The following is a 22252-nucleotide window of genomic DNA, read 5'->3' on the forward strand; positions in this document are numbered from 1 at the left end:
CTGAGCTAAATCCCCAGCCCCTTCTGTGTATATTTAAATCCCATACAATTTACCTAGAAATTTTTGTGCTCCAACCTGCAGAAATCTTTCTCTTTCTTGCTTTTTTTCTTTCTGTGAGCTCAGGTAACTCCTTCATATGCTATTCACCTGGCACATTTTTATATTATTCTTAATTGTTTTCTTCTAATGTTCTATTGCCAGGGGAAATAACAAGAACACACTAAAAACACCATATAAGTTAGGCCAGCCATGCGGGGACTGCCCTGGTCATTGTGACAGTGGACTTTGCAGTAAGTAATGTCTACTTTGCATCTTTATGTGGTGTTATCTCTGAGAATACTGACCTTACGTGGACAGTGCAGTCTCTGCTCTGAGGGACATAGGTCTCCATTTCCTTCAGGACCTTCATTTTTCTACTTCAGTCCCACTCTTGACAACAAAAACATAAAAACAGTGGAAAGGCAAGTGCAGCGGCCATTTGAGGATGTTAAGGATGAAATAAGAAAGACACAGTAGTAGTCATGCAGACCAAATTTAAGCCAAGCCCAGCTGAAGATGAAGGTTCTCTTTAGCTTCTTTTACCCGCTTCAATTCACTGTTTGCTATCAGGGAACGAGGTCAGTGTACAGAAACTAGCCAACCACACAGTCATGGATAGAGTCAGCTTTGATTTGCTCCTGACCCTAAATACAAGCCAGGAAACACACGAGAAGAAACCTTGTCCTGTGCTTTCTGGTGTACCTGCTCCTTGCTGCACCCCACATAACATATAACACACACACACACACATGCCATATAACATACACACACATACAGCATATAACACATGCACAGCATATAACACATATACACATAGCATATAACATACACACAAAGCATACAACACACACACACACACACACAAACCATTAAATATGTGACTTTATCCCTCCCTAGCAACTGCACATTATGCTTAGGAAGTACACACTTTAAAATGTGAGCTACTTTAAGCAGCACCTATGTTGGAGTGTCCAGCCAGTCTTCTATGAATCCTTGCAAACTACATACACACAGAATCCCTGCTACTGTGGGGTACTTTTCCTTGGTGTGGTTGCAGCTGTGCGCCTGGGTACACGGCTTGCTGAGTGGAATGGGAGCTGGATTTACACTTTGTATTTGTGCCCCTGCCCCTTTGTGTGATTTCACTTACAAGCATACATACCTGCACTTACACGCACACCAGACTAATACACTTGGAATTAGATGTATTTTTCACACTGTAAACCTTGTGAGGACAGAGTAGGGCAATGTACTTGATTTCTAAAAGTTCTGTGTTATGAGAACCCCGTATCTGCTCCATCAAGAATACCTGTTTGCATGAGGCAGTGGTAACAAACCAATGGCACATGGGTTATCGCATTTTCTTTCAAGATGAAAGATGTTAATGTATGAGTTGTTTCTTCTACACCAAAACCTCAGTATTCAGATTTGTTTGCAGTGCGGGTACTTCGTGATGATGCACAAGTGAGTTTTGGTTTGCAGTTTGGCACCCGGTCACTAAAAGGTTCGCCATCACTATCCTCTGTTCACACCAGCTGTTTAATAACAGTTCAAGCCTGGCTCTCCTCATGTTAGAAAGGAATCTTAAATAAAAGAATATAAATGATGAGTGGGTTTTTCTTGAGAAAATATAGTTTGAGGTGACTAGAATTAAAATAAGCAAGATTTCATTTGATTTTTTTGTTTGTTTTGTTTTAGCCAATCCTTGCATGCATGTGGATAATTACTCCAATTGTGCTGCTCTGGTCAAGAAAGAAGGATGTGGAGCAAAAATCACAAAAGACAGCTGCAAAGCTACCTGCAAATGCCCTTCAGAAATAAAATAATGTATCTTTAAAGATCATATTTAGCATTGAGAGTAAAGTGACAGGTTTTAAATCACTGAAAATTTCATCGTCTTCTCTTAAGCACACAGTTTGAAGCAGTCTTTTATCCAACACATCCTTGTGCCTTTGTCAGTTAAATGTGATAATATCTCAGTAAAGAAAAATAGGTACTGAACACAATAAATTCAGTACTTGTGAGCAACAGATGAACATGTGATGCTGAATCGAACAGTCTTTCGTTATCACAATGGATAGAGCACGTTTTCATGTATTTAAAAGTTTGTGTATTCATGAATAAATATGTTTTAAAACCTTTAAAACAAAGGCTCAGAAATCCTTTCCTTTTCGATGGCATAAGTATGCGCTGGTGAAGCGTGCTGCAGGAAAGTTCTGTCCTGGCCACAGTCCACATCCCGAAGACAGCAGGGGTTTCCTGGGGTCAGTGGTGATGAAACACTGATGCATACCTAGCCCTTTGGGAAGAAATGTGACAGAAGCTTCTATAAGTGGTCAGCAACACCCACCCTAGCTGCTGTTCTTAAATCAATCACAGTTTTGAGCACCTCAGATGAGGGAAAGACTATGGCCCCAGAAAACAGTCCTAATATTATACTCATAACATTATACTCAGAAGACTCTGGGGCCACTTATAAAGGTGACAGACGCTGGAAAGGGGGAAAAGCATTTCGTGGTTTACTGAGTACTGAAAAAGAGCATATGTCTGAAGAGTGAAGTTGCCACCACAGCACACAGACTGGAGTGGATCTCACTGTAATGTACAGTGGAGCAGCGCATCTCTTTCACGCCAGGAGAACTGCGGCTGGGGCTTTGGTTTTCTTCTGCAGTCCCAAACTGTAGAGCAGAAATAAATATATTTTTAAATTCTCAGAATCCCCCACTTAGTTATTTTTCTCTTGTTGCTGAAACAAGAAACCTGACACCCAAAGTTAAATGAGGAAAGGTTTATGTAGCTCACAGTTTCATAGAGGTTTCAGCACATAATCAGCAGGCTGCAAGGCAGGGTGGCATGGCAGAGGGGCAACACTTCATGGTGGCAGAAGAAGCCTCTTTTCCTCCCTTGTATTGCATGTAGGCTACCCGCCCTACGGTGGGTGTACCTCTCACACCCCAATGCCGTCAGTGAACAAGGAACCAGTCACAAACTCTAGATTCAGCTGCCTCCAAAAAGCCCACCCCTACCCAAGACCAGGACTGCATGAGGCTTTGGGGGACATCCAGACACAAACCATAACAACCACAATGGGTCTCTGACTTTGATTAAAAGTTTCATGGTAGAAAGGGCTGACTGAAATGCACTGGAACTACCTGTTCCCCACTATCAAGAATCAAATCAAAACTAAATTCTTGCTGCATCCCGGGCAGCTCTCCATGTTCCTGAGGGAGGGGCAGCGAGAGGATTTAGAAGTAAAGATAAGAGATGAAAGCTGAGGTCAGGTGGAGCCCTTTCTCCCGGTGGGAGAAAAGGAACTGAAAATCCACTCCATGGGGGTTTATTTATACATTTGACAAGTTAGTATCATGAAACACAGGGTTGCCTAGCAACTAATGACAAATTGTCTCAGGCAAGATGTCTTCTCAGACTGAGTAGCTTCATCGCTTTAGGCACTCTGGCCTTGCCTTGCCCCCACACGTTACTGATTTCCAGCTTTAGCCGCTCCCTACAAATTCTCATGCCTTGGGCATTACGGGAATTGTTATAATCAGGACATTATACATTCATGGGTATCAATTACAAACATACCCCTATTTAACATGCTAGTAAAAAAGCAAAATGTATTATACATTAATACTCTAGGCTGTCACAAATTCTATAAAGTGATCCACAACTGTGATTTAAGATATGTCTTTATAAGCCAGGAGTGCAGGCATATATCTGCAGTCCCAGCACTCTGGGAGGCTGAAGCATGAGGATCTCAAGTTGGACTCCAACCTGGGCAACAGGTGATTTAACAAGTCTCCCTCACAAATAAATAAATGCATATAGACAGAAATTGATATATAAATAAATAATAAATAAATAAGGAAACAAGGCTGGGATATAGTTCAGTGCAAAGGCCCCAGTTCAATCCCCAGTACCATAAGAAAGATATAACCTTTGCTACAGCAAACCAACATATTTGCTACTACCAGGAATGTATCTAGTATCTTATAATAATGTTTATGCTCATGTAACCAGCAACACTACTCATAAACTGTTCTCCTTCATATAACAAGGAAAATAGTGTACTTTTAATACCTCATCTTCTCTCTCTACAGTAGTTCTGCTAGCATCTCCTTTTCTGGATTTACATAATACCTTATTGATACACACAGAATTCCACACTATTGTCTTAATAGCTTTAATCTGAGGAATATGATAATCACATAGTATGCTACACTATTGCTCTAATAACCTTAATGAAAAGAATATGGTTTTATGCAGAGCAGACAGTATAGATGCCAATATAACAAGCACTCATATATTCACCTCAAAGCTTAAGAATAAAACATTATCAAATTGAAACACCATATAAATCTTCCTTTCTCTTCTTTCCTTTGCCTTGGATTTGTTGTTTAGCATATCTGTGAACATTAATGCAGTTTTCCATATCTGTGTCCCTTCACATATTTAGTATTATTTTTTAAATGTCAAATTTCAGGTAAACGAAAACATATTGTACATATAGCACTTGTAAGCTGCACTTTTAACTTAATTTTTGGAGACTGTTTAGTCACTCTGATATCATCAGGCTTTCATCCTTACTTTCATATGAGCATTGATTTGTATTTTCTAACAGAGTTTATATATTCATTCTTCTGTTTATAGATGTAAGATTGCAACCAACTTTTCACTATTAAAATTAGTGTTATAATAAAAATTTTGTTCCTGTCCCAGGAAACATTATTCTCTCCATCTAAAATAACTAGGCCAAAGATAATTTGCATCTTTGTCTTCATGGAAATTGCCTAGTTATTCTCCAAAATGACAGGACAAATTTATACTTCCTACAGTAAGGAAGGGGATTTCCAGTTCCTCCATAACCTTGAAATGCCTGCTTTTATTACATTCTCAAATTTTCCCCACTGAATCCCTTCATTGTTTGGAGGTTGTGGATATTGTCCTACCTTACTTGGCTTATTGGAACTTCCACTTCAGTATTCTTCCTGTTCTCATCACCTACTTCGACTGATGTCAGCCCTGTACCTATGGGGCGGGGATTTGCAGGTTTCTTAATAATTAAATCATGATCTATGTTGTACATCATGATTCTTTATAATTTCTGGCTTTTTTATCTTATTTTGCTTATCTTTATGTTTTATTATTGTTAAGTTTTTTAATGCCATTTAGACATACATAGTGATCATATTCATCATAGAGAATCTGTACCTGTACATGACGTATTTTGATTCCTTTTTTCCCCAACCCCCTCTCCTCCCTTCAGCTGCTCTCCCCTCCTTATTTACAAACCTTTGTTTCCATTTTACCCTTCTTTTTTCATTTTTTTCCTTTTCCCATCCTTCCTCTCCCACTCTCCCCTCCCTAGTTCCCCTTTTCTTTTTGAAAAGTTTCTTCTCATTTTGATTTGTTTTATTCTGACTTCCTAAGTTTGCCTCTTAATGTTTTCAGTTTTTGACATAGTAGATTTTACTTATAAAAAAAATCAAAATTTTGGTATAATAAATTTATTATTTTGGCTTTTGCTCTTTGTTTCTTAGGAAACCCTTTCTTATGTTCTTAACTGGTGAGATAGTCTATTTCTTTTTCTGCATATTAAAAGTCTTATTTTCCATAGAATAAGGGTAGCAATTTTTTTGTTTTTTTTTTTTTAATTCACAGTACTGAGCATTGGGGTAGTTGGTTTCTCACCACTGAGCAGTCATTCAACAGGACTTCTCAAATGCAAACTCTTAAATTCTGGGAAATTTCAATAATTATGACTTTGAAAACTTCCTTTCCTTGTTTTTTATGTTTTTGTCTTCCAGATATTCAGATTTTGGACCCCTTGGATATTCTTCTTAATTTTTCCTTCATTTTTCTCCCATCTTACATTTCCCTTAGGAGTGTTTTACTTGGAGAGAGACTTCAACTTTATTTTCTAAGTCTGTTGATCTTTTCATTGTTTGCTGTCTTTACCTTTATTTATAAAATCTTTTTGTCCTCTTTATATCCTTCATAGCACTCTAATCTTCTCTCATTGTGTTTTATCTCTTACAGGATTCTAGCAGTGAGAAAGCCGAAGGGTGACCTTTAAATTAGTTTTAAATCTTTCTTCAATTTCTTGTTTTGTACCTATGCCCTCCAAGTTACTTTCTTGTTTTGTTTTGATCCAAATGGTGTCAGAAGATTGCATCAAATTCATGATAACTCTGACTCTTACTCGTGTGAAGGAGTGGAATGCTAAAATGTAGAGCAGATGTTTGGTGTGCACAGGTATGGCTGCTCGACAGGGAAACAACTTACCGGAGTGATTTTGCAAGAACTCAAGTATATAATTAGAAGATTGCTATCTGCTAACTTATACAAATTTTTTACTGCTCAAATTATCCAGAAAGAAATCTTTCAAAACCATGACTTCAGAGTACAAACCACATTTCAGAATACTAGAAGTTGGTTCAAGGAAGATAAACAGAAGTGCAGATATTCACTTAGTTCTTGGGTTTTTAGTAAGACATCATCTTTCCTTCAGTTATGTTTTCGTTCTGGGACACCTGTTTAAATCTTGGTTTAACAAGTCCAAAGAGCAAAGCTTTAGTTTGCTTGGAGGAGGAAAAGGTAGTTACCTGTATCCTCAGAAAACAGGAATTACTTTAAATGCTTCTAAGGTAAACTTTCAGGCAGCCCTACTGAAAAATCCCTTCCACACCTATAATTTCAGAAGTACTTGATGTAACCTCTTCCTGAGACTCCCTGTCCTCTGCATCATGATTCAGCCACTCTGATCTGTCCTGACTGTTACAGTTCATGGGGCTGTTCTGCAATATAGGTAAGGTTTTAGATTTTAAAATTGCTTATACCTATAATGAGTTTTCATTAGAAAATTTTGAAAATTAAAATGTGGTCAAATCAATCATTTTTTCCTCAACCTCTTACTGATCTATATATGAAGATTTCTACTTGAGAATGAGCACCATAGGTGAAAGTCGTGTTTCTAGCTAGACAGCCCGGAGTAAAGCCAAGGTGACTGTATGAGACCTTTTAACAAAGAAGAGAAACAACCCATTTTACGAGACACTTTTTCTCCATCCTGATACGTAATCTTTTTGTACTTGTGGCAATCTTGAATAAAACAAGAATTAAGAACACCTGACTTGAAGCGCTCCTCAGTCAGTAGTAGAAGGAAGGAAGGAAGGCTGACCGCTTCTTCCCTGAGTAGGGGTGTGTCATGTGTTCCTTGGCCGTCACTGAAGACCTTGAATCTCAATCTTAAATCTGACCACCACACTCTTATTCATTTCCTGACAGCTAGATGAGGGACTTTTTGGATTTTAGAAAGTTTATAAATGGATGATGCTACAGTTGTTACTCAGGAGCAGATAATCTTTGTAGCAGACCAAATATTAAGGCTCAAACAGCATGCACAGGCCCTCTGATATTTTGCCAGGAATGGTTACTGAACTGCACTTTGCTAAACCAATGCCACAGCCTTGAACGTCAGGCCAGGGTAATTTTTCTCTTGATAAAACATTGTTTGAAATTCTGTATCATTTTTATTGCTTTTGTGGTTTTTTTTTATGTCTTGTATTTGTTTTTGTTTTCTGTCTAGAATTTAAAAATTTAAAAATAAATAAATTAATGGGTGAGAGAACAGACAATAAAAAATTGGTAAATTAATGACATTGACAAATTTCAATACTACATATGAAGTCTGTAATTGAATACTGATTTCTTCACTTCTAATAACATCCATTTCCTCCGTGTGCATAAAGTTCTTATTTGGTAAAGTTTACAGTAATGTAGAAGAAATACTACCATGGCATATAATCAACATCACAATAAAGAAGATTCAATATAAAGAGAAAGACAAGATATTTTCAGTTCATTTACATAAATAATGAAATAAGAGCAAGTTACAGGAAAACTAGCTACAGGAATAGACACTGAAAAATATTTTAAAACACTACCATGTAAAAATCTTTAGCATCAATAATCTCTTGCTTAATTGATATTTGTTTAAGACCTTCAAGTGACAAACCCTGAGGTGAACACAGAGTACGAGGGACTGTCATTGCTCTCATGGGGGTGTGACGTGGGGAAAGTGGCACTGTATAGAACAGCAAAAAAGAAGCTACGGAAGACCATTTTAGGTGCTATAGTCAGAGAGGCCCATTTAATAAGCTATGTGTCTGGCGTCAGTTATTGCCTCTTGGCTCCAAATTCATCCTTCTTTGCCCTACTTTGTGTTACAGGACCTCTCCCCAGCTCTGTTCCTTCCCCTGCCTCAGCCTGAGACATAGAGACTGCTTCCTAAATCCATTTCTACATCCCTGAGCATTCCCTCTGCCTTTCCTGACAGCAAATCCACTACTTCCAGTCAATAATTCTTCATATTAAACTCTGTTCAAATTACTGGTGTTTCTCTCTCCTGACTGGGTCATGACAAACACCATATGTTAATGTGGCAGAGACCTAATAATCCGAGCGTGCTTGCCCTAAGAGGGTCAATGGGAAGCAGCTTCCAGGCCCACAGCCCTAAGCAAGGTCCTTAACATGGGAATATCATTTACATATTTAAAGATAGCAAGAAGGTCAATGTAACTTAAAACATGAAGAAAGTGGAAGAAATGCAGTAGCAGGGCCACATCGCGTAAGAATTCTCCTGACAACTCCAGGCGAGGAGTTCTTACTTTCTCCTGAGAGTGCTATCAGAAGCCATTGGAGAGGAGGGATTTGGAAACCATGATTTTATGCAATGATTTATCCTTTAAAAGATCACACTGGTTCATGCCTCTAATCTCAGCACTCTGGGAGGCTAAGGTAAGAGCACTGCAAGCTCAAAAATCTGGTGGGCAATGCAGCCAGACTCTGTCTCATAAAGGGGCGCTGGGTGGGGTGGGGCCAGTGCAAAAGCCCTGGTATGGCAAGGAATTAAAAATGATAACGCTTGCTGTGGTGTACGGACTGGATTGACAAGAGGAATCCACAAAGTGCAAACTACGCAATGAGATGCTGAATTTTCTCCACTCAGCATTAAGGTTTGCTTTTTATTACAGATATAAACTTTCCAGTAGGAGAGAATAAGTTTATAAAATGTTATTGGGAGCCAATTAATAATCTCTCTTTACAGCCTCACAGCTGGAAGAAGGCAAAGAAAAAATAAAAGAGAGACTTAAGACTCAGACTTGCTCTGGTCCTGGTTCTGCTCCCTATTGGATATGTGTTCTCGGGTAAATTTCCTACACTGTGAGCTCATTTTTAAAAAAAGCTTCTGAAATAATGATATTCAGCTCACAGAGCTTATTTAGAAAGTAAAAGACAGATATAAAAATGAATTGACTTACTGTATCAGGGCGAGTATTTTAGTTAAATGTAGGGACTAACCAGTCAAAAATAATATGAATGGCTTAGGAGTAATTGATTGGAAATCTTTACTTCTAAGATTAATGGACTTTTACATTTTTCCTCCATTCTATTGGTCCATGTGTGAGGTGCATAATAATTAAGCACACTGTAGGAAGTTGATATATGCACAGGACACATCTTTTTGCTCTACCTCTCCCTTCCTCCCGTCTCTTGGTTCCCTTCCCTTTTGCAAAATATAAACATTATCTATAAGGTTTACTTAATGATTACTATTTCATTCTCTTTAATGGTTTGAACAATCTTCCATTCTTCTATCTGGTAATCTAAGCAACATAGTTGAAGATAACAATATGTAATATAACAGCCACTGTTAATTCCTATCATTTTGTTTTGAAACCCTGTATCCCTTTTAATGTTCTTGCTTTGTTTTGTTTATGTCTGTGATACTGGTATGTTGCTATTGTTCTTTTTTTACTACTCACTTTAAAATAAAAAAAAAATTGGTGATTCCAATTTTTAGTATATATTGATATTTTCCACCTTTTCTATGGTTAATGCAGTATCTATTTCTTTTCTTACAAGTTTACAGAGAATAATTTCAGGCCCTCTTTCTTCTACCTATTTATTTTTTCATTTCATCTAATGTTTTTTATTTATTTGGGCTGGAGATGGAATCAAAAACCTTGAGGATGCTCTACATCTATTCTGCCGCAGAGCTACCCCCCAGCCCATGTCAAAGTACCATTAAGCTCAGTATTTAAACTTGATTCTCCAGTAATCAAACTTCGTAGCTTTAGGATACAATATTGTTTCTATGGGTAATGTACTATACTTAGCCCTGAAAGAACTTTGAGGGAGGATCTGAGATATGTTCTATAATGGGGAATAAAATTTGTGTTTCTACCTACTTGTAGGTTTATTTCTGAGAACATACACCTTTGATCATATTTACATACTAGTTTGAGCTTAAAAGATAATAAGCACAATTGCTTTGGTTAGTCTAAAATTTATTTTGAGCAAGTGAGGGCCATGAAAACAATTATATTAGGTCACATTCTTTTGTTTCCCCACAGCCTGCTTTTCCCAAACTGCGCTTAGACACTGTGCCATTAACCTGCACTGAGGAATGTTATAAGTGACTGTTCTACCGTGGCTCCTAGCGCAGGACTGGAAGGGTGTGGTTAATAAATTCATGTCCAGCGCTCTGGGAGGCAGAGGTAGGAAGGTCACAGGTTTGAGCTCAGTCTGGGCAACTTAATGAGACCCACTTTCAAAATAGAAACTAAAGGGCTGATGATATAGCTCAGTTCCAAGGCCCTGGGTACAATCCTCAGTCTCTCTCTCTCTCTCTGTCTCTCTCTCACACATACACACACACACACAGAGAGAGAGAGAGAGAGAGAGAGAGAGAGAGAGAGAGAGAGAGAGAGAGAAATAAATGCACTCAATTAGTCAATGTCTTTGCCACATGAATTCATAAGGGAAATTCCCCCTGGCTTTAGTGCTGAAAATAGTGACTTTTCCCAAGTAATTTCTTATTTCTTTTTTTTGTGAGTTTTTTGTTGCCTTTCTTTTGTTTTCCTCTTCCTTTGAGTTGAAGAATTCAGGAGAGCGCTCAGAAAACTTGTTTAGTTGTGGAAATTCAAAACTGGTATAGTTTTATGAAAAGAAAAATGACAATGGCTACTAAAATTGCAAATGCAACATGCTCTTTAACTCATAGTCCCACTTCTGGAGTTTATATCCCTCCAAAAATACATAGATTTTTAAACTTATACACATGATGTATATTCTAATATCTTTTCTGAAGCATGGTTTATAATATCATAAAATTGTAAACAATCCAAATATTTATCAATAGACTTGTTCAATACATTTGGGCAGATATCTAGGATGGAATGCCATGTGTATTTTTAAAAGACCAGAAAGCTCTCTGTATTTAGGCCTCCACGATTTTTATGTTAAAGGAGAATAATTCTAGTACAGTGTGATAGCATTTGTGTTTACTCATGATTATATAAAGATATCCTGGAAAGTTCTGTAAGTGCTAGAAATGTGAAGTTATTCATGAAACAGGGAAGAGATGAAGGTAAAAATGGAGCTGTTTTCACTGTCTGCCTCTTTTTTAAAGAACAAGTGCAGAGAGCACTGCTCTTAGACAAGTATGCACTTCCACATAATAAAATAAAAGTTAAATTAGTCTTATAAAAATAGAAGGCTTTATTTCTTTTTTTTTGCGGGGGGAGAGGTTGCCGGTACTGGGAATCAAACTCACAACCTTACGCTTGCCAGGCAGGCACTGTGCCACTGAGCTAAATCCCCAGCCCCTAGAAGGCCTTATTTCTTATACACCTGAGTTTCTAGAATCACTGTTGATAATTTTGGAATCAAACTCACTGTGTTTTTGTCATTAATCTCTTAGGATTTAAGTTGGACTAGTGGGTAGCTTTGTACCATTAGCTCAAGTATGAATCAAGATGTTAAAATATGAAGACAACACGAGTTTTTCAGTAGTTATTAGGTGATCCTGCAGACACACCGTTTTATATTACAATTGAATTAAAACATGAAATTAGAAATTCTTTTAAACAAATCATGAACTTCAAGAAAATTTACCCCAAAAATGTCTCAGGACCATAAGGCATGAAAGTATTGAAGTTAGAGATAAAAGGATTGGATTTAAGTTGTAATTCTTCCACTTACTACTTATGTAGCCTTGGACAACCTGATTCTATCTTTAACTGTTAAGCTGAAACACTAATTACTACCTCAGAGGGCTGTTGTGAAGTTTGGGTGAAATTATGTTTCTGAAAACAAGGATCTGATCCAAATTAATTAAACGATCTCAGTTTCAAGTTCTGAATAAAAGGAAAGAAAATAGTCAGTGTTAAGATCCCTCTTAATCCTACTTTTCTCTCGGCCTGTCACTTCAGTAAAGATTATTAAAAATGAACCAAAATAGATATTAGGATTTTTTAAGAATTCCTACTTTACTTTACCTGTCCTGGAAGCAGAGTTTTACATGCAAGTTAAACTGTACTGCAATTTTCTGCAGTGTACTAGAACATATAAATACTGCAGGTGACAGCAGTATTCTTCCTAATGTTTCTTGTTGTTCTCTTTTGTGGGGGGCACCAGAAATCGAACTCATAACCTCACACTTCTCAGGCAGGTACTTGCGCCACTGAGCTATATCCCCAGCCCTCTTCCTAACTTTGAAAATTATTTTCAAGTAACCAGAAATTTGTGCAATGGTGCATTTCCTATTACTCAAAGAAACTGAAGGATTCATGTTCTTTATAAAATATCGACAAAGTGGGAAATGAATCATCTATATGGCTACGATATTCAAAAAAGCATGTACATTCTACTTTAAGGTATCTTGAGTGATTTCCAATTATAATACTGATTGTGCATCAATTATAATTTATAAAAGAAAGCAATGGTGAAACATAAGAGTGAGGAAAGTATGAGAAGAAAATATACTCAAATATTTTAAATACGTTTTTAAAAACTTTTATAGAATTGAGCATTCTCTGGTTAAGACCTCAATTTTCCCATTTTTGTCATACCAATTTTTCTTTGGAATCTTAATACCCTCAGAAAATGTAGTTTTTCAAATATTTAGAACATATTTTTGGATATTTCATAAATTGAATTACATTGTGCTATAAAAGTATTTAAAAGCAAAGAATTGCATGCAGATAAACTGATATAACATAACAAAAAATAAATTTAATGACATGCTATTAGTCAAACAGAAAAGACTGTGGCAGTGAGTAGTTATAAGGAATCCTCAGCTCTACCACCAGGAAGTCCATCTTCTCTTCCACAGTGTTGTAGGAGAGCCCCTCTCACTTCCAGACTACTGTGTCTCAGTGGATAAAATGTATGCTTAGAAAAAGTTAACATTTAGTCATAGTTTAAATTTCTACTTTCAGGAAAGTCAACTTGATTTGAAACACCCTACTGCTTCAGGGAGAAATATAAACCATTCCTGTGACAGTATCATCGATATTATGAAATGATATGGATAAATTTTTTAATTGGAATATATAAATATCCTAAAAGAATGCTATAAATATTACTCATCAAGATGGACTCATAAAATTCTTAGGAGCACAAATGTTGATTCAGGTAGTCCTTCTTGGGGTCATGCGTGCTTTCTGTACACATTGCTAAAGGTTATATTTACATGGGCACAAATCAAACTTGTCAAACACAGTTGGGTACACATATATAAAGAAAAAATTGTTTTTCAAAGATGTTAAACTTTACCTCCCAGCTTATCTTATTTACTGTTCTCTTTGCTGACACAAAATACCCAACATCCAAAGTGAAAGGAGGAAAATTTATTTAGCTCACAGTTTGGAGCAGTTTTAATCTATAGTTAGTTTGCTCCGAGGTAGGGTGTCATTGCAGAAGAAGAACAGTTCATGGTGGCAGAAGGCAGCAAAACAACAAGGGACGACCACAGCTCTTTCTATCCCTTATATTTTATCCAGGCTTCTTAGTGTGCTGGCACTCACACCCTTAAGGCTAGTGGCCTTGGCCTTGATCCTAGCATTGCCGCATGAATCAGTCCCAGCATCCCACACTCTAGATCCAGCCATCTCTGAAAAAGCCCCACTTATGACTGCATGAGCCTTCGGGGGGACATCTAGGCACAAACCAGAACATGGCTCCGTTATCTTAACTCCTAACCATTTGCATTCTTCCCCTCCTTCAGTGTTGAAGACAGCGTGGTGCACAAGCGCTGTACTGAGCTACATCCCCAACTATTTTCAGTTCAAGGAGGGAAAATAAAACCACAGTTTTGCTCATATTCTTCTCCTTGCCATGGAACTTACAGGACTCCAGTAGCCATTTGTGAAGGAGGCACAAATGTTTCTGACTCCTTATTCATTTGCTTTCTTATTGTTGGAGGACATGATTTCCTTTCTATTTTTAGACTTGTGAACATATTATACCTGGTTATCTCTTCTATTATTGATTCACTACAGCATTCTCCATGGGAAATATTTGGTGTGTTCACACTACTTAGATTGTATATGGTACATGATCTTTTAAAGCTACTTAAATCCTCCCATAGCAGTACCATGAATGCTGTCATTTATACTTAATAAATTAAAATTAAAAACAAGATTGAGTCCTGTACCCAAAGTAATAGGAGACTGTGCAAGGAGCATGAGTGATCAGACCAGGCCAATGGGCTCTGAATTTATAAGCTATGAGATTTTGGACAGATTAATTAATATCCATAAACTTCAACCTCACCTTCAAATAAAAATGGAAAAACAATAATAATACTATCCTCCTAGGATGGTTGTAAACATTAATAATTATATACAATGTGTGATAAAAAAACTATAGTAAAAGTTAAAAAATTGAAAAATTTATTACTTTTTAAAGGCGCATTGCTACTAATCCTCCTCATAATAATCCCCTTTTGTTCAAACATGCTTATCCCACTGTTCTTGAGATTTTCTGCAGCAGTTCTGGAAGTGCTCTTTCATGAGTGTCTCAGTTGTGCTGCCATGGCTGTCTCCATGCCTGAATGGATCAAAAACATTCACCTTTAATAATAATTTTGACTTTGGGGAAGAGACAAAAGCTCCAAGTTGCCAGATCTGGTAAATAAGATAATTGAGGACACATCACAATGTGTATATTTGACAGAAATTACCAGTTACTTTTCAGCCCAGGAATGCTTCCTATAATCATCTTGAGTTGGTTTTACTGTTTGTAGTTTGTTTCAGCATTAGCCTTAAATGATATCTTGACCAATTTTTTGATTCAAGTTTTTGTTTCCAACAAAAACAGTTCCACATTCGTGCATGAATTAATCAATATAAATACATCTCAGTTTCTAACATATCACTTACAGTTACTTAATGTGCATTTATATTGCATTCTGCCATGTTTTCTTGAGATTACTAAAACTGTTCAGTGGGAAAAACATCTACTGACTATTTTGTGCCAATCACTATAACAGAATCTCTCCCATTTACTTTTATTTTTACAAAGTGTTCTGACTTTCAAAATGATAAATTGAAAGTCAGAAAAATTACCAACTATGACCAAGATTTTTAAAACTAATAAATTCCAAAACTAACATTTTAAAAGCTTGAATTTTATATATCACATCTTTCACAAGTATCATACTTTTTCAGGAAGGAAAAAGAATCACAGATTAGGGAAATAGCTTGCTTGAATGACAAGAAGGGTCTATAATAGGCAAGCATTTTCTTTTCCTCTGCAGAACTTAATTTTTGTGCATTATATGTAAAAAGTCTCACTGAACTTCCTCTTGTGGAACATAAAACTTTTGTTCCTTTTAATAGTTTTCCCAGGTAAATTCAATAACTTACATTGATAAGACACATGGGTTGAATTATCCTGTGTCTGGGGTTGGGGGTTTAGCTCAGAGGCACAGTGCCTGCCTGGCAAGCTCAAGGGCGTGAGTTCGATTCCTGGTACTGGAAAAAAAAAAAAAAAAGAATTATCCTGTGTCTCAGAAAAGTCAGGGGTAGCCAGAAATCACAAAATTCAGCTTTGTCTGAATACTCTTCTAAAATTCAGAGCTAAGTAGTCTCACAGTACATGTCAGAGCAGTCTCAGAGACTCCAGGAAAGAGAAGGAAGTTACTACTTGTAGGATAGGAGGTCTGTGCTGGGAATTTGTTTATTTTGGATGATCCAGTAAGATATAGAATGATTGTTTCTGACTTTGGTCCTTTCTTGTTGGTTTGTTTGCTTGTTTTGAATTTGTGTTGTCATTTTGGTGGTAGAGCAGAATGAACCCAGGGTCCCTCTACCACAGAACCACACCCTCAGCCAATTTTATTGTTTAGTTTTAGGCAGTATGTCAGTGGATTACTCAGGCTGATCCTGAACCTTCTATCTCTAGCCTCAGCCTCCTAAGTAACTGGGATTACAGGCGAGCATCAGCATGCCCTGCTGACTTGGGTATTCCTCAGTGTCTCCTGGACATTAACTTATGTTACCAAGTAAGTCTACTCTTAATCAGTCTGGTTATAGTCAAACATGTATAAATTATTCAAAATCCATCTAAGATAAAATGATCAGACTCTCCTGTGGTGGATTAACAACTGGTGGTCAATTTGTAACACCCAGTTGAACTGAACTAGTGTGGTTCTGGGTACGGAGGCCCACCTGAGGACTGTTGCCAGCAGCATGAGAGGCAGAACTGGAGAAGAAGTAGTAGAGACTTTTGGGAGCTGGTAGAAGCTGTTTTGAGCCTGTTGGGAGCCTGTTGGGAGGTGTTGAGAAGCTGTAAGGAGCTGCTGGTTTTCAGAGAGGAGCTTGTCATGCTGGCTTTCCTGATGAACTGGGATGTTCTCAACTTCCAAGGAGGTCAGGACCTTGTGGTCACCGAGAATGGATGCGGGGAGCACTGGTCCTTACTCTCAGCATTGCTTTCCTGGCTCCAGAGAGGAAGATGGTGCACTGCTCACTCTCCTGGAGAAGCTTATCACATTGGCTTTCCTGATGGGAACTGAGTTTTCCTCATTGCAGGAGCTCTGTACCACACTGTTGCTGGGGATGGCTGTGGTACCTTTCAGGGGAGCTTTTGTTCTTACTTTGAGCATCACTTCCTGGCTCCATTGCAGATCCCTCAGCCTGCTAGCACAGATCCTTCATCCCACTGGCGCAGATTTTCTAGCTTCTGCCACTGACTTTTGGGTCTTCAAGTGCAGATCCATGAAACAGGTCTGCATGAGACATTGTTATGGGCTCTAGGTCTTCAGCTGAACTCATGCAGGATATTATCGTGGGATCCAGGCCCTCAGCTGGATTCTTTGGTCTTTAGGGTGTGGACAGATTTCCTGCACTGTCTTGTATATGATTCTTTGGGTGACTATTATAAGTAATCTTATAAAATATGTGCCCTGTACTACATTGTTTCTTGCACAAACCCCAAACCACAACATCTCCCTAGTCCCACGATGTTTCCAACTTCACTCATCAATCACTTCCTTCCACACCCTCATCAAACAGTCAGGAACAACACAAGCAGACAAGGGGTCACTGGAACCAACCTTTCTTCCAGCAGCATCACTTTTATAAACAGTAGGAGAACACAACGCTCTGTACATTGGAATAACAAGGATGTAATTACAGTTCAGCCAATGCAATCAACTCTAATTTTAAAAACTATCAAACATTACTTTGGATGCTGGTTTTATTTACTGTGCAGTTTCCAACCAGTAATCTCACCATGCTATATATACACAGCTTCAGAAACAAAATGACCAACTCATCTACCTTTCCAGAAGATTCAAAGGAATTTTATATCAGACAAAAAGGTAACATGAATATCATTTCTATGAGCAAGAGAAACTGATTCTATCATGAGAAGGTTAATCTTATTTGAACGCATCATGAAATTTATCATTTAAATAATACTGATGGCTCACACATGGAGGTTTTAATATGACATTTATTTTCTTTAAATGTGTATTGAATTTGAAACGCTGTTTCTTTTGTCTCTCTTAAAAGATTACTTAACCAAAGAAACATTTATTTCTGAATGGTAAAATTTAATTCACTATAAAATTCTTCAATTTATAAATAGATAAAATACTACTTACATTACATTTAAATTAATATACACTACATTTAAATTCTTATAGTTGAATACAAATCCTTCAATTAAAGAGCCTTGGGGAAAAAGAAAAGATTATTTTAAATGCAATAGCAAAACAAAAACACAGAGCGACTTATATAATTTTAAAAGTTAATAATAAATCGGGCATGGTGGTGCACACCTGCAATCCCAGCACTCACAACAATCCCAGAAGGATTGTTGCAAGTTCGAGACCTCTCAGCCTGGGCTATTAAGTGAGCTGAAGGCCAGTCCGAACTGCACAGTCAGATCCTGCCTCAAAAAGACAAAAAAAAAAGTTAATAGTAATATTTTCTTACTTTTTGTGATAACAAATATAATTTTCTGGGTCATGTACACGCCTAAAAATGAAATTAAAAGATTTTTTTTGAAAAGCAGCTTGATTTCATAAATGTTTTCAGCACAATAGTCATATAATTTCTCTCTAAGCAGTTTACTGAATAGTTTAATATTATGTTTATAGAGTAAAATATATAATTTACTAATTTTATAAGTATCTGACTTTTAAAAATAATATTCCAACCCACTTATAATCCCACTACTCTAATGTCCCAAAGCAGTTATTCTATCCAGCTAAATAAAATTTTTGGTGTGCAAAATAAAATCTATCTTATGTTTTTTAGGACAGATTATTGCAGGAAAGAAGCAAAGAAGAAAAAGGAGAGAGAAGAAGAAAGGAAAATAATTGGGAGAAGAAGGATAAAAAATACACTGGTAGAAGATAGCCAGACAAATATGTTTTTTAGAACGCAAACTTATTTTTAAATGAGTTGTCATAATGAGGTGGCAAAGATGAATGATAAAGGGTATAACTATCACACTAATATTCTTAAAGTCATTCAATTTAGAACGCCACATGATATGTTTTTTAACAAAAATTATTGAAACAATCATGAAAAAAATTGCAAATTGTAAAATTCCTTTCCTTTCTGGTTGCGTAGTCTCTTCCTCCAGTGCCATGTCAGGTTTTTTTTCCTACTGTGAGACAGTGATGCATTAAAGGTTTTATTTCCTCCAGGGAAGCCCTAAATTGAAGGGACCGAGAGCAAAGCACGCTGCACGCTAAGGGAAGCTGCGAAAGGCAGAGGAAGCAGTGACTAGGAAAAGTTATGTCCAGAAGGTGTCATGAGCTGCTTTAGTTTGCAGCCAGAAACAGGAGTTCTGTTACAAAGAAAATGTGCTCAGTTAACGCTTGGGAAAACGCCGAGTTACATAAGTATTTAAACTTATGTTCAAGATCTCAAGATGTAATTTTCAGTAGTATTTAAGTCATGGGTCAAATCACTTGATTTTTTTTCCAGTACTTGAAATGTACCCAGGGCCTTCAGCATGCCACGTAAGTGCTTTACCAGTAAGCTACACCCTCAGCCCTATTTTTGTAGCTGTGATAAATTATACAGAAATGTGCCTCTTTAACTGTTATTAGGTGCGCAGTTCAATAGCATTAAGTACATTCATAATGTACAACCTTCACAGCCAAACTTTCACAACTCCATCTCCCCAAAGGGAAATGATAGCAGTTAATCAGTAACTCCTCATTCCGTCTTACTTCAAACTCCTGCCGATCACTATTCTATCTTCTGTCTCTATGTACTTGACTACCCCAGATAATTCACAAAAAAATAGAATCATATATATACAAAATTGTCATTTGTGTCTGGCTTGTTTCACTCAATGTGAGCTAATGTAATACTGTAAAACTTAGATTGAGATTCAACTATGTACAGGTTCAATCATTCTACAATACTGCGCAATATATTAGGTTTTCATTTTTAAGGCATACACTAGGATGCACGCATACATCAATAGGCATATGGCTTGTTTGTACTCCTTGGCTATAGTGAATAAAGCAGATACAAATGTTGAAGCACAATATCTATGCCACATGCATGATGTTGGAATCATTTGTCTGTACACTGTTCCATTAGATGTATTTTTTAAAAATAGGCAGGAGTGGTGGAGCACACCTGTAATCCCAGCACTCAGGAGGTTGAGGCAAAAGGGTCATTGCAAGTTCAAGGCCAGCCTGGGCTACAAAGTAAGCTCAAGGCCAGCCTGAACTGCATAGTAAGACCTTGTCTCACAAAGACAAAAATGATACTAATAGGGCTGGGGATTTAGCTCAGTGGCACAGCACCTGCCTGGCAAGCACAAGGTCATGAGTTCGATTCCCAGTACCAGAAAAAAAAAAAGGAAAAAAAACATAATAACAATGTTCAAGCAGGAAGTACAAGCAGCTACAACTTTTAAAGAAGATTATTTTCTTTCTTAAAACTTGTTTGTCATTATTGCAATTAACTGTTTTGATTCCATGTAAAAAATATTGAGTATATGCCTTTTAGGAAATGCTAAATGAGTAGGATATAATTTTATGTGATAAGTTTATCTATCCCTAAGAGAGGACTGGGTATACTGTTGCCCCTTAGTGTACTGAATGCTTCATTGCAGAACCCCAGAATACCCCCATGGATACCGAAATCCTTGGAGGATTACATACCTTATGTAAAGTGGCATAGTGTTCAAATATAACCCATGGCCATTGGCAGTATACTTTAAATCATCACCAAATTGCTTATAACAGCTGACATAAACGCTATGTAAATAGTTGTACTGTTCAGGAAACAATGACAAGAATAAAAGTCTTTATAGGTTAGACAGATAGAACCATGCTAGGCCTATCTATGAAGCATGTCACATGCCATAGTTTGAATCTGCTGATATGAAGCCTGTGGATACCCAGGGTCTGGGGAGGGGGAGATTAGTGTCATAGATCTCCTCAATCTATTCTTTGGACAATCTGAATTTTAAAGAGTTTTAAGAGATGGGAATAGTTGATACAAAAGTGTTAGGTCCTAACACAGTAAGTACTGCTACATCTGCTGTTAAGATTAAGCTCTTTGTGGTCCTCAGTATTTAAAACTATAGAGGTCTTCTGAAACTCAAAAGGTCTGAAAACTGCTGCCATAAAATATTTTATTGATTGTATGTAATAAAATAACTTCTCTTTATGCCTCAAGGTAGAATACAGACAACAATTACTCAAATAATTTTCTATTCCTCCAGAAATACAATGCCACTGTTTCAGAAAAAGAAGGATGAAATGTATTTCAAAATCTGCCCTAAGTAAACTGTGGTCATATATTTGTATGTCAGTAGTACTGAACACAAGGCTTGTCTCCAAGAATTTTAGAAATTTCAGGGATGCACTAACTTGGAAAAAAAATAAAGAAAACAAAAACCAATGAGAAAAAGGGAGTGCTTCAGAATCCTTTATAGTAAAAAACATAACCCACATGGGTGACGGACTTGTCTCTGCAAATTCAATAGTTTCAAGGTAAATACAACAGTTTCATGGCTGAGAAAGAAGCGTAAACACAGGAGGGTGTGTTGGGATCTGGATTACTGGTCTAAGAGCTATTAAACTTAATATGTAAATTGACTATGCAAGGAATTTGTTTCAAATTCAGATCTCTGACTTTCCCTTGAAAGATTGTGATTAAAAAGAACCTACAGTCTGCATTTCACCCAGCATCACAGACGTGCTGATGTATGGTCCCCCTGGATCATGTTTTGAGTAACACGGTACTGTACTAAGAATAACTGAGATAAGTTTTATAAGAGCATGAGAATAAAATGCTTAAAAGGTAGTTCTGAATTGTGAAGGATGATTTACTTTTTCCGTTTGGATGTAAGCAGAGGTTATACCAGATTGACATTAAAATAACAAGAAGAAGAAAAATAAGTTAATCTACTACTTAGTAAAGAAGAATAAGGTGAGTTGGTTGTGAAGGGGGCTGGAGGATTAAAGAGGGTGGACAGGTAGGTGCAATGCACAAAGGAAGGCTGTCGCCACTGTTCCTTGTGAGAGACCACAGGTCAAAGTCACTCGTGAAGAGGTGCGCTCTTGATGTTGTGCAGAATTTAATGCAACTATGCTTTTCTTCTTTAAGGATGCATCTCCTCTCCCCGCTCTTCTGTCTGGTCTCTGTTCTCCATAACACCATGACACAGGTAGGCACCATGAGCATGGCACAGAAAAGCAGGCTGAGGCTGTCTCTTCACGTCGCCCCTAAGCATGCAGGAAGTCCTCTTGAATGTACTGTTGTCACCCAATCCTTAGAGTAGTTAATCTTTATTAATCTGCGAAGAAAAATGAGAAGCTTTTAAGGAATGAAAGATAAATTATATATATTTATATTTAAAAGTAGCAAGCAAA

General features: G+C 37.3%; 1 protein-coding gene across 1 annotated transcript in view; it reads left to right on the forward strand.

The window, feature by feature from the left end:
• LOC102014224 (serotriflin-like) overlaps positions 1-1865 on the forward strand; it is a 7257-nt gene extending 5392 nt beyond the window's left edge. The window contains exons 5-6 of the mRNA XM_005377929.1: positions 202-290; positions 1738-1865. Of these exons, the coding sequence (XP_005377986.1) occupies positions 202-290; positions 1738-1865 (217 nt within the window). The remainder of the gene's footprint in view (positions 1-201; positions 291-1737) is intronic.
• The last annotated feature ends 20387 nt before the right edge of the window (positions 1866-22252 follow it).

Source organism: Chinchilla lanigera, unplaced genomic scaffold (genome assembly GCF_000276665.1).
Source record: "Chinchilla lanigera isolate Chin_1 unplaced genomic scaffold, ChiLan1.0 scaffold00010, whole genome shotgun sequence".
Taxonomy (NCBI): Eukaryota; Metazoa; Chordata; class Mammalia; order Rodentia; family Chinchillidae; genus Chinchilla; species Chinchilla lanigera.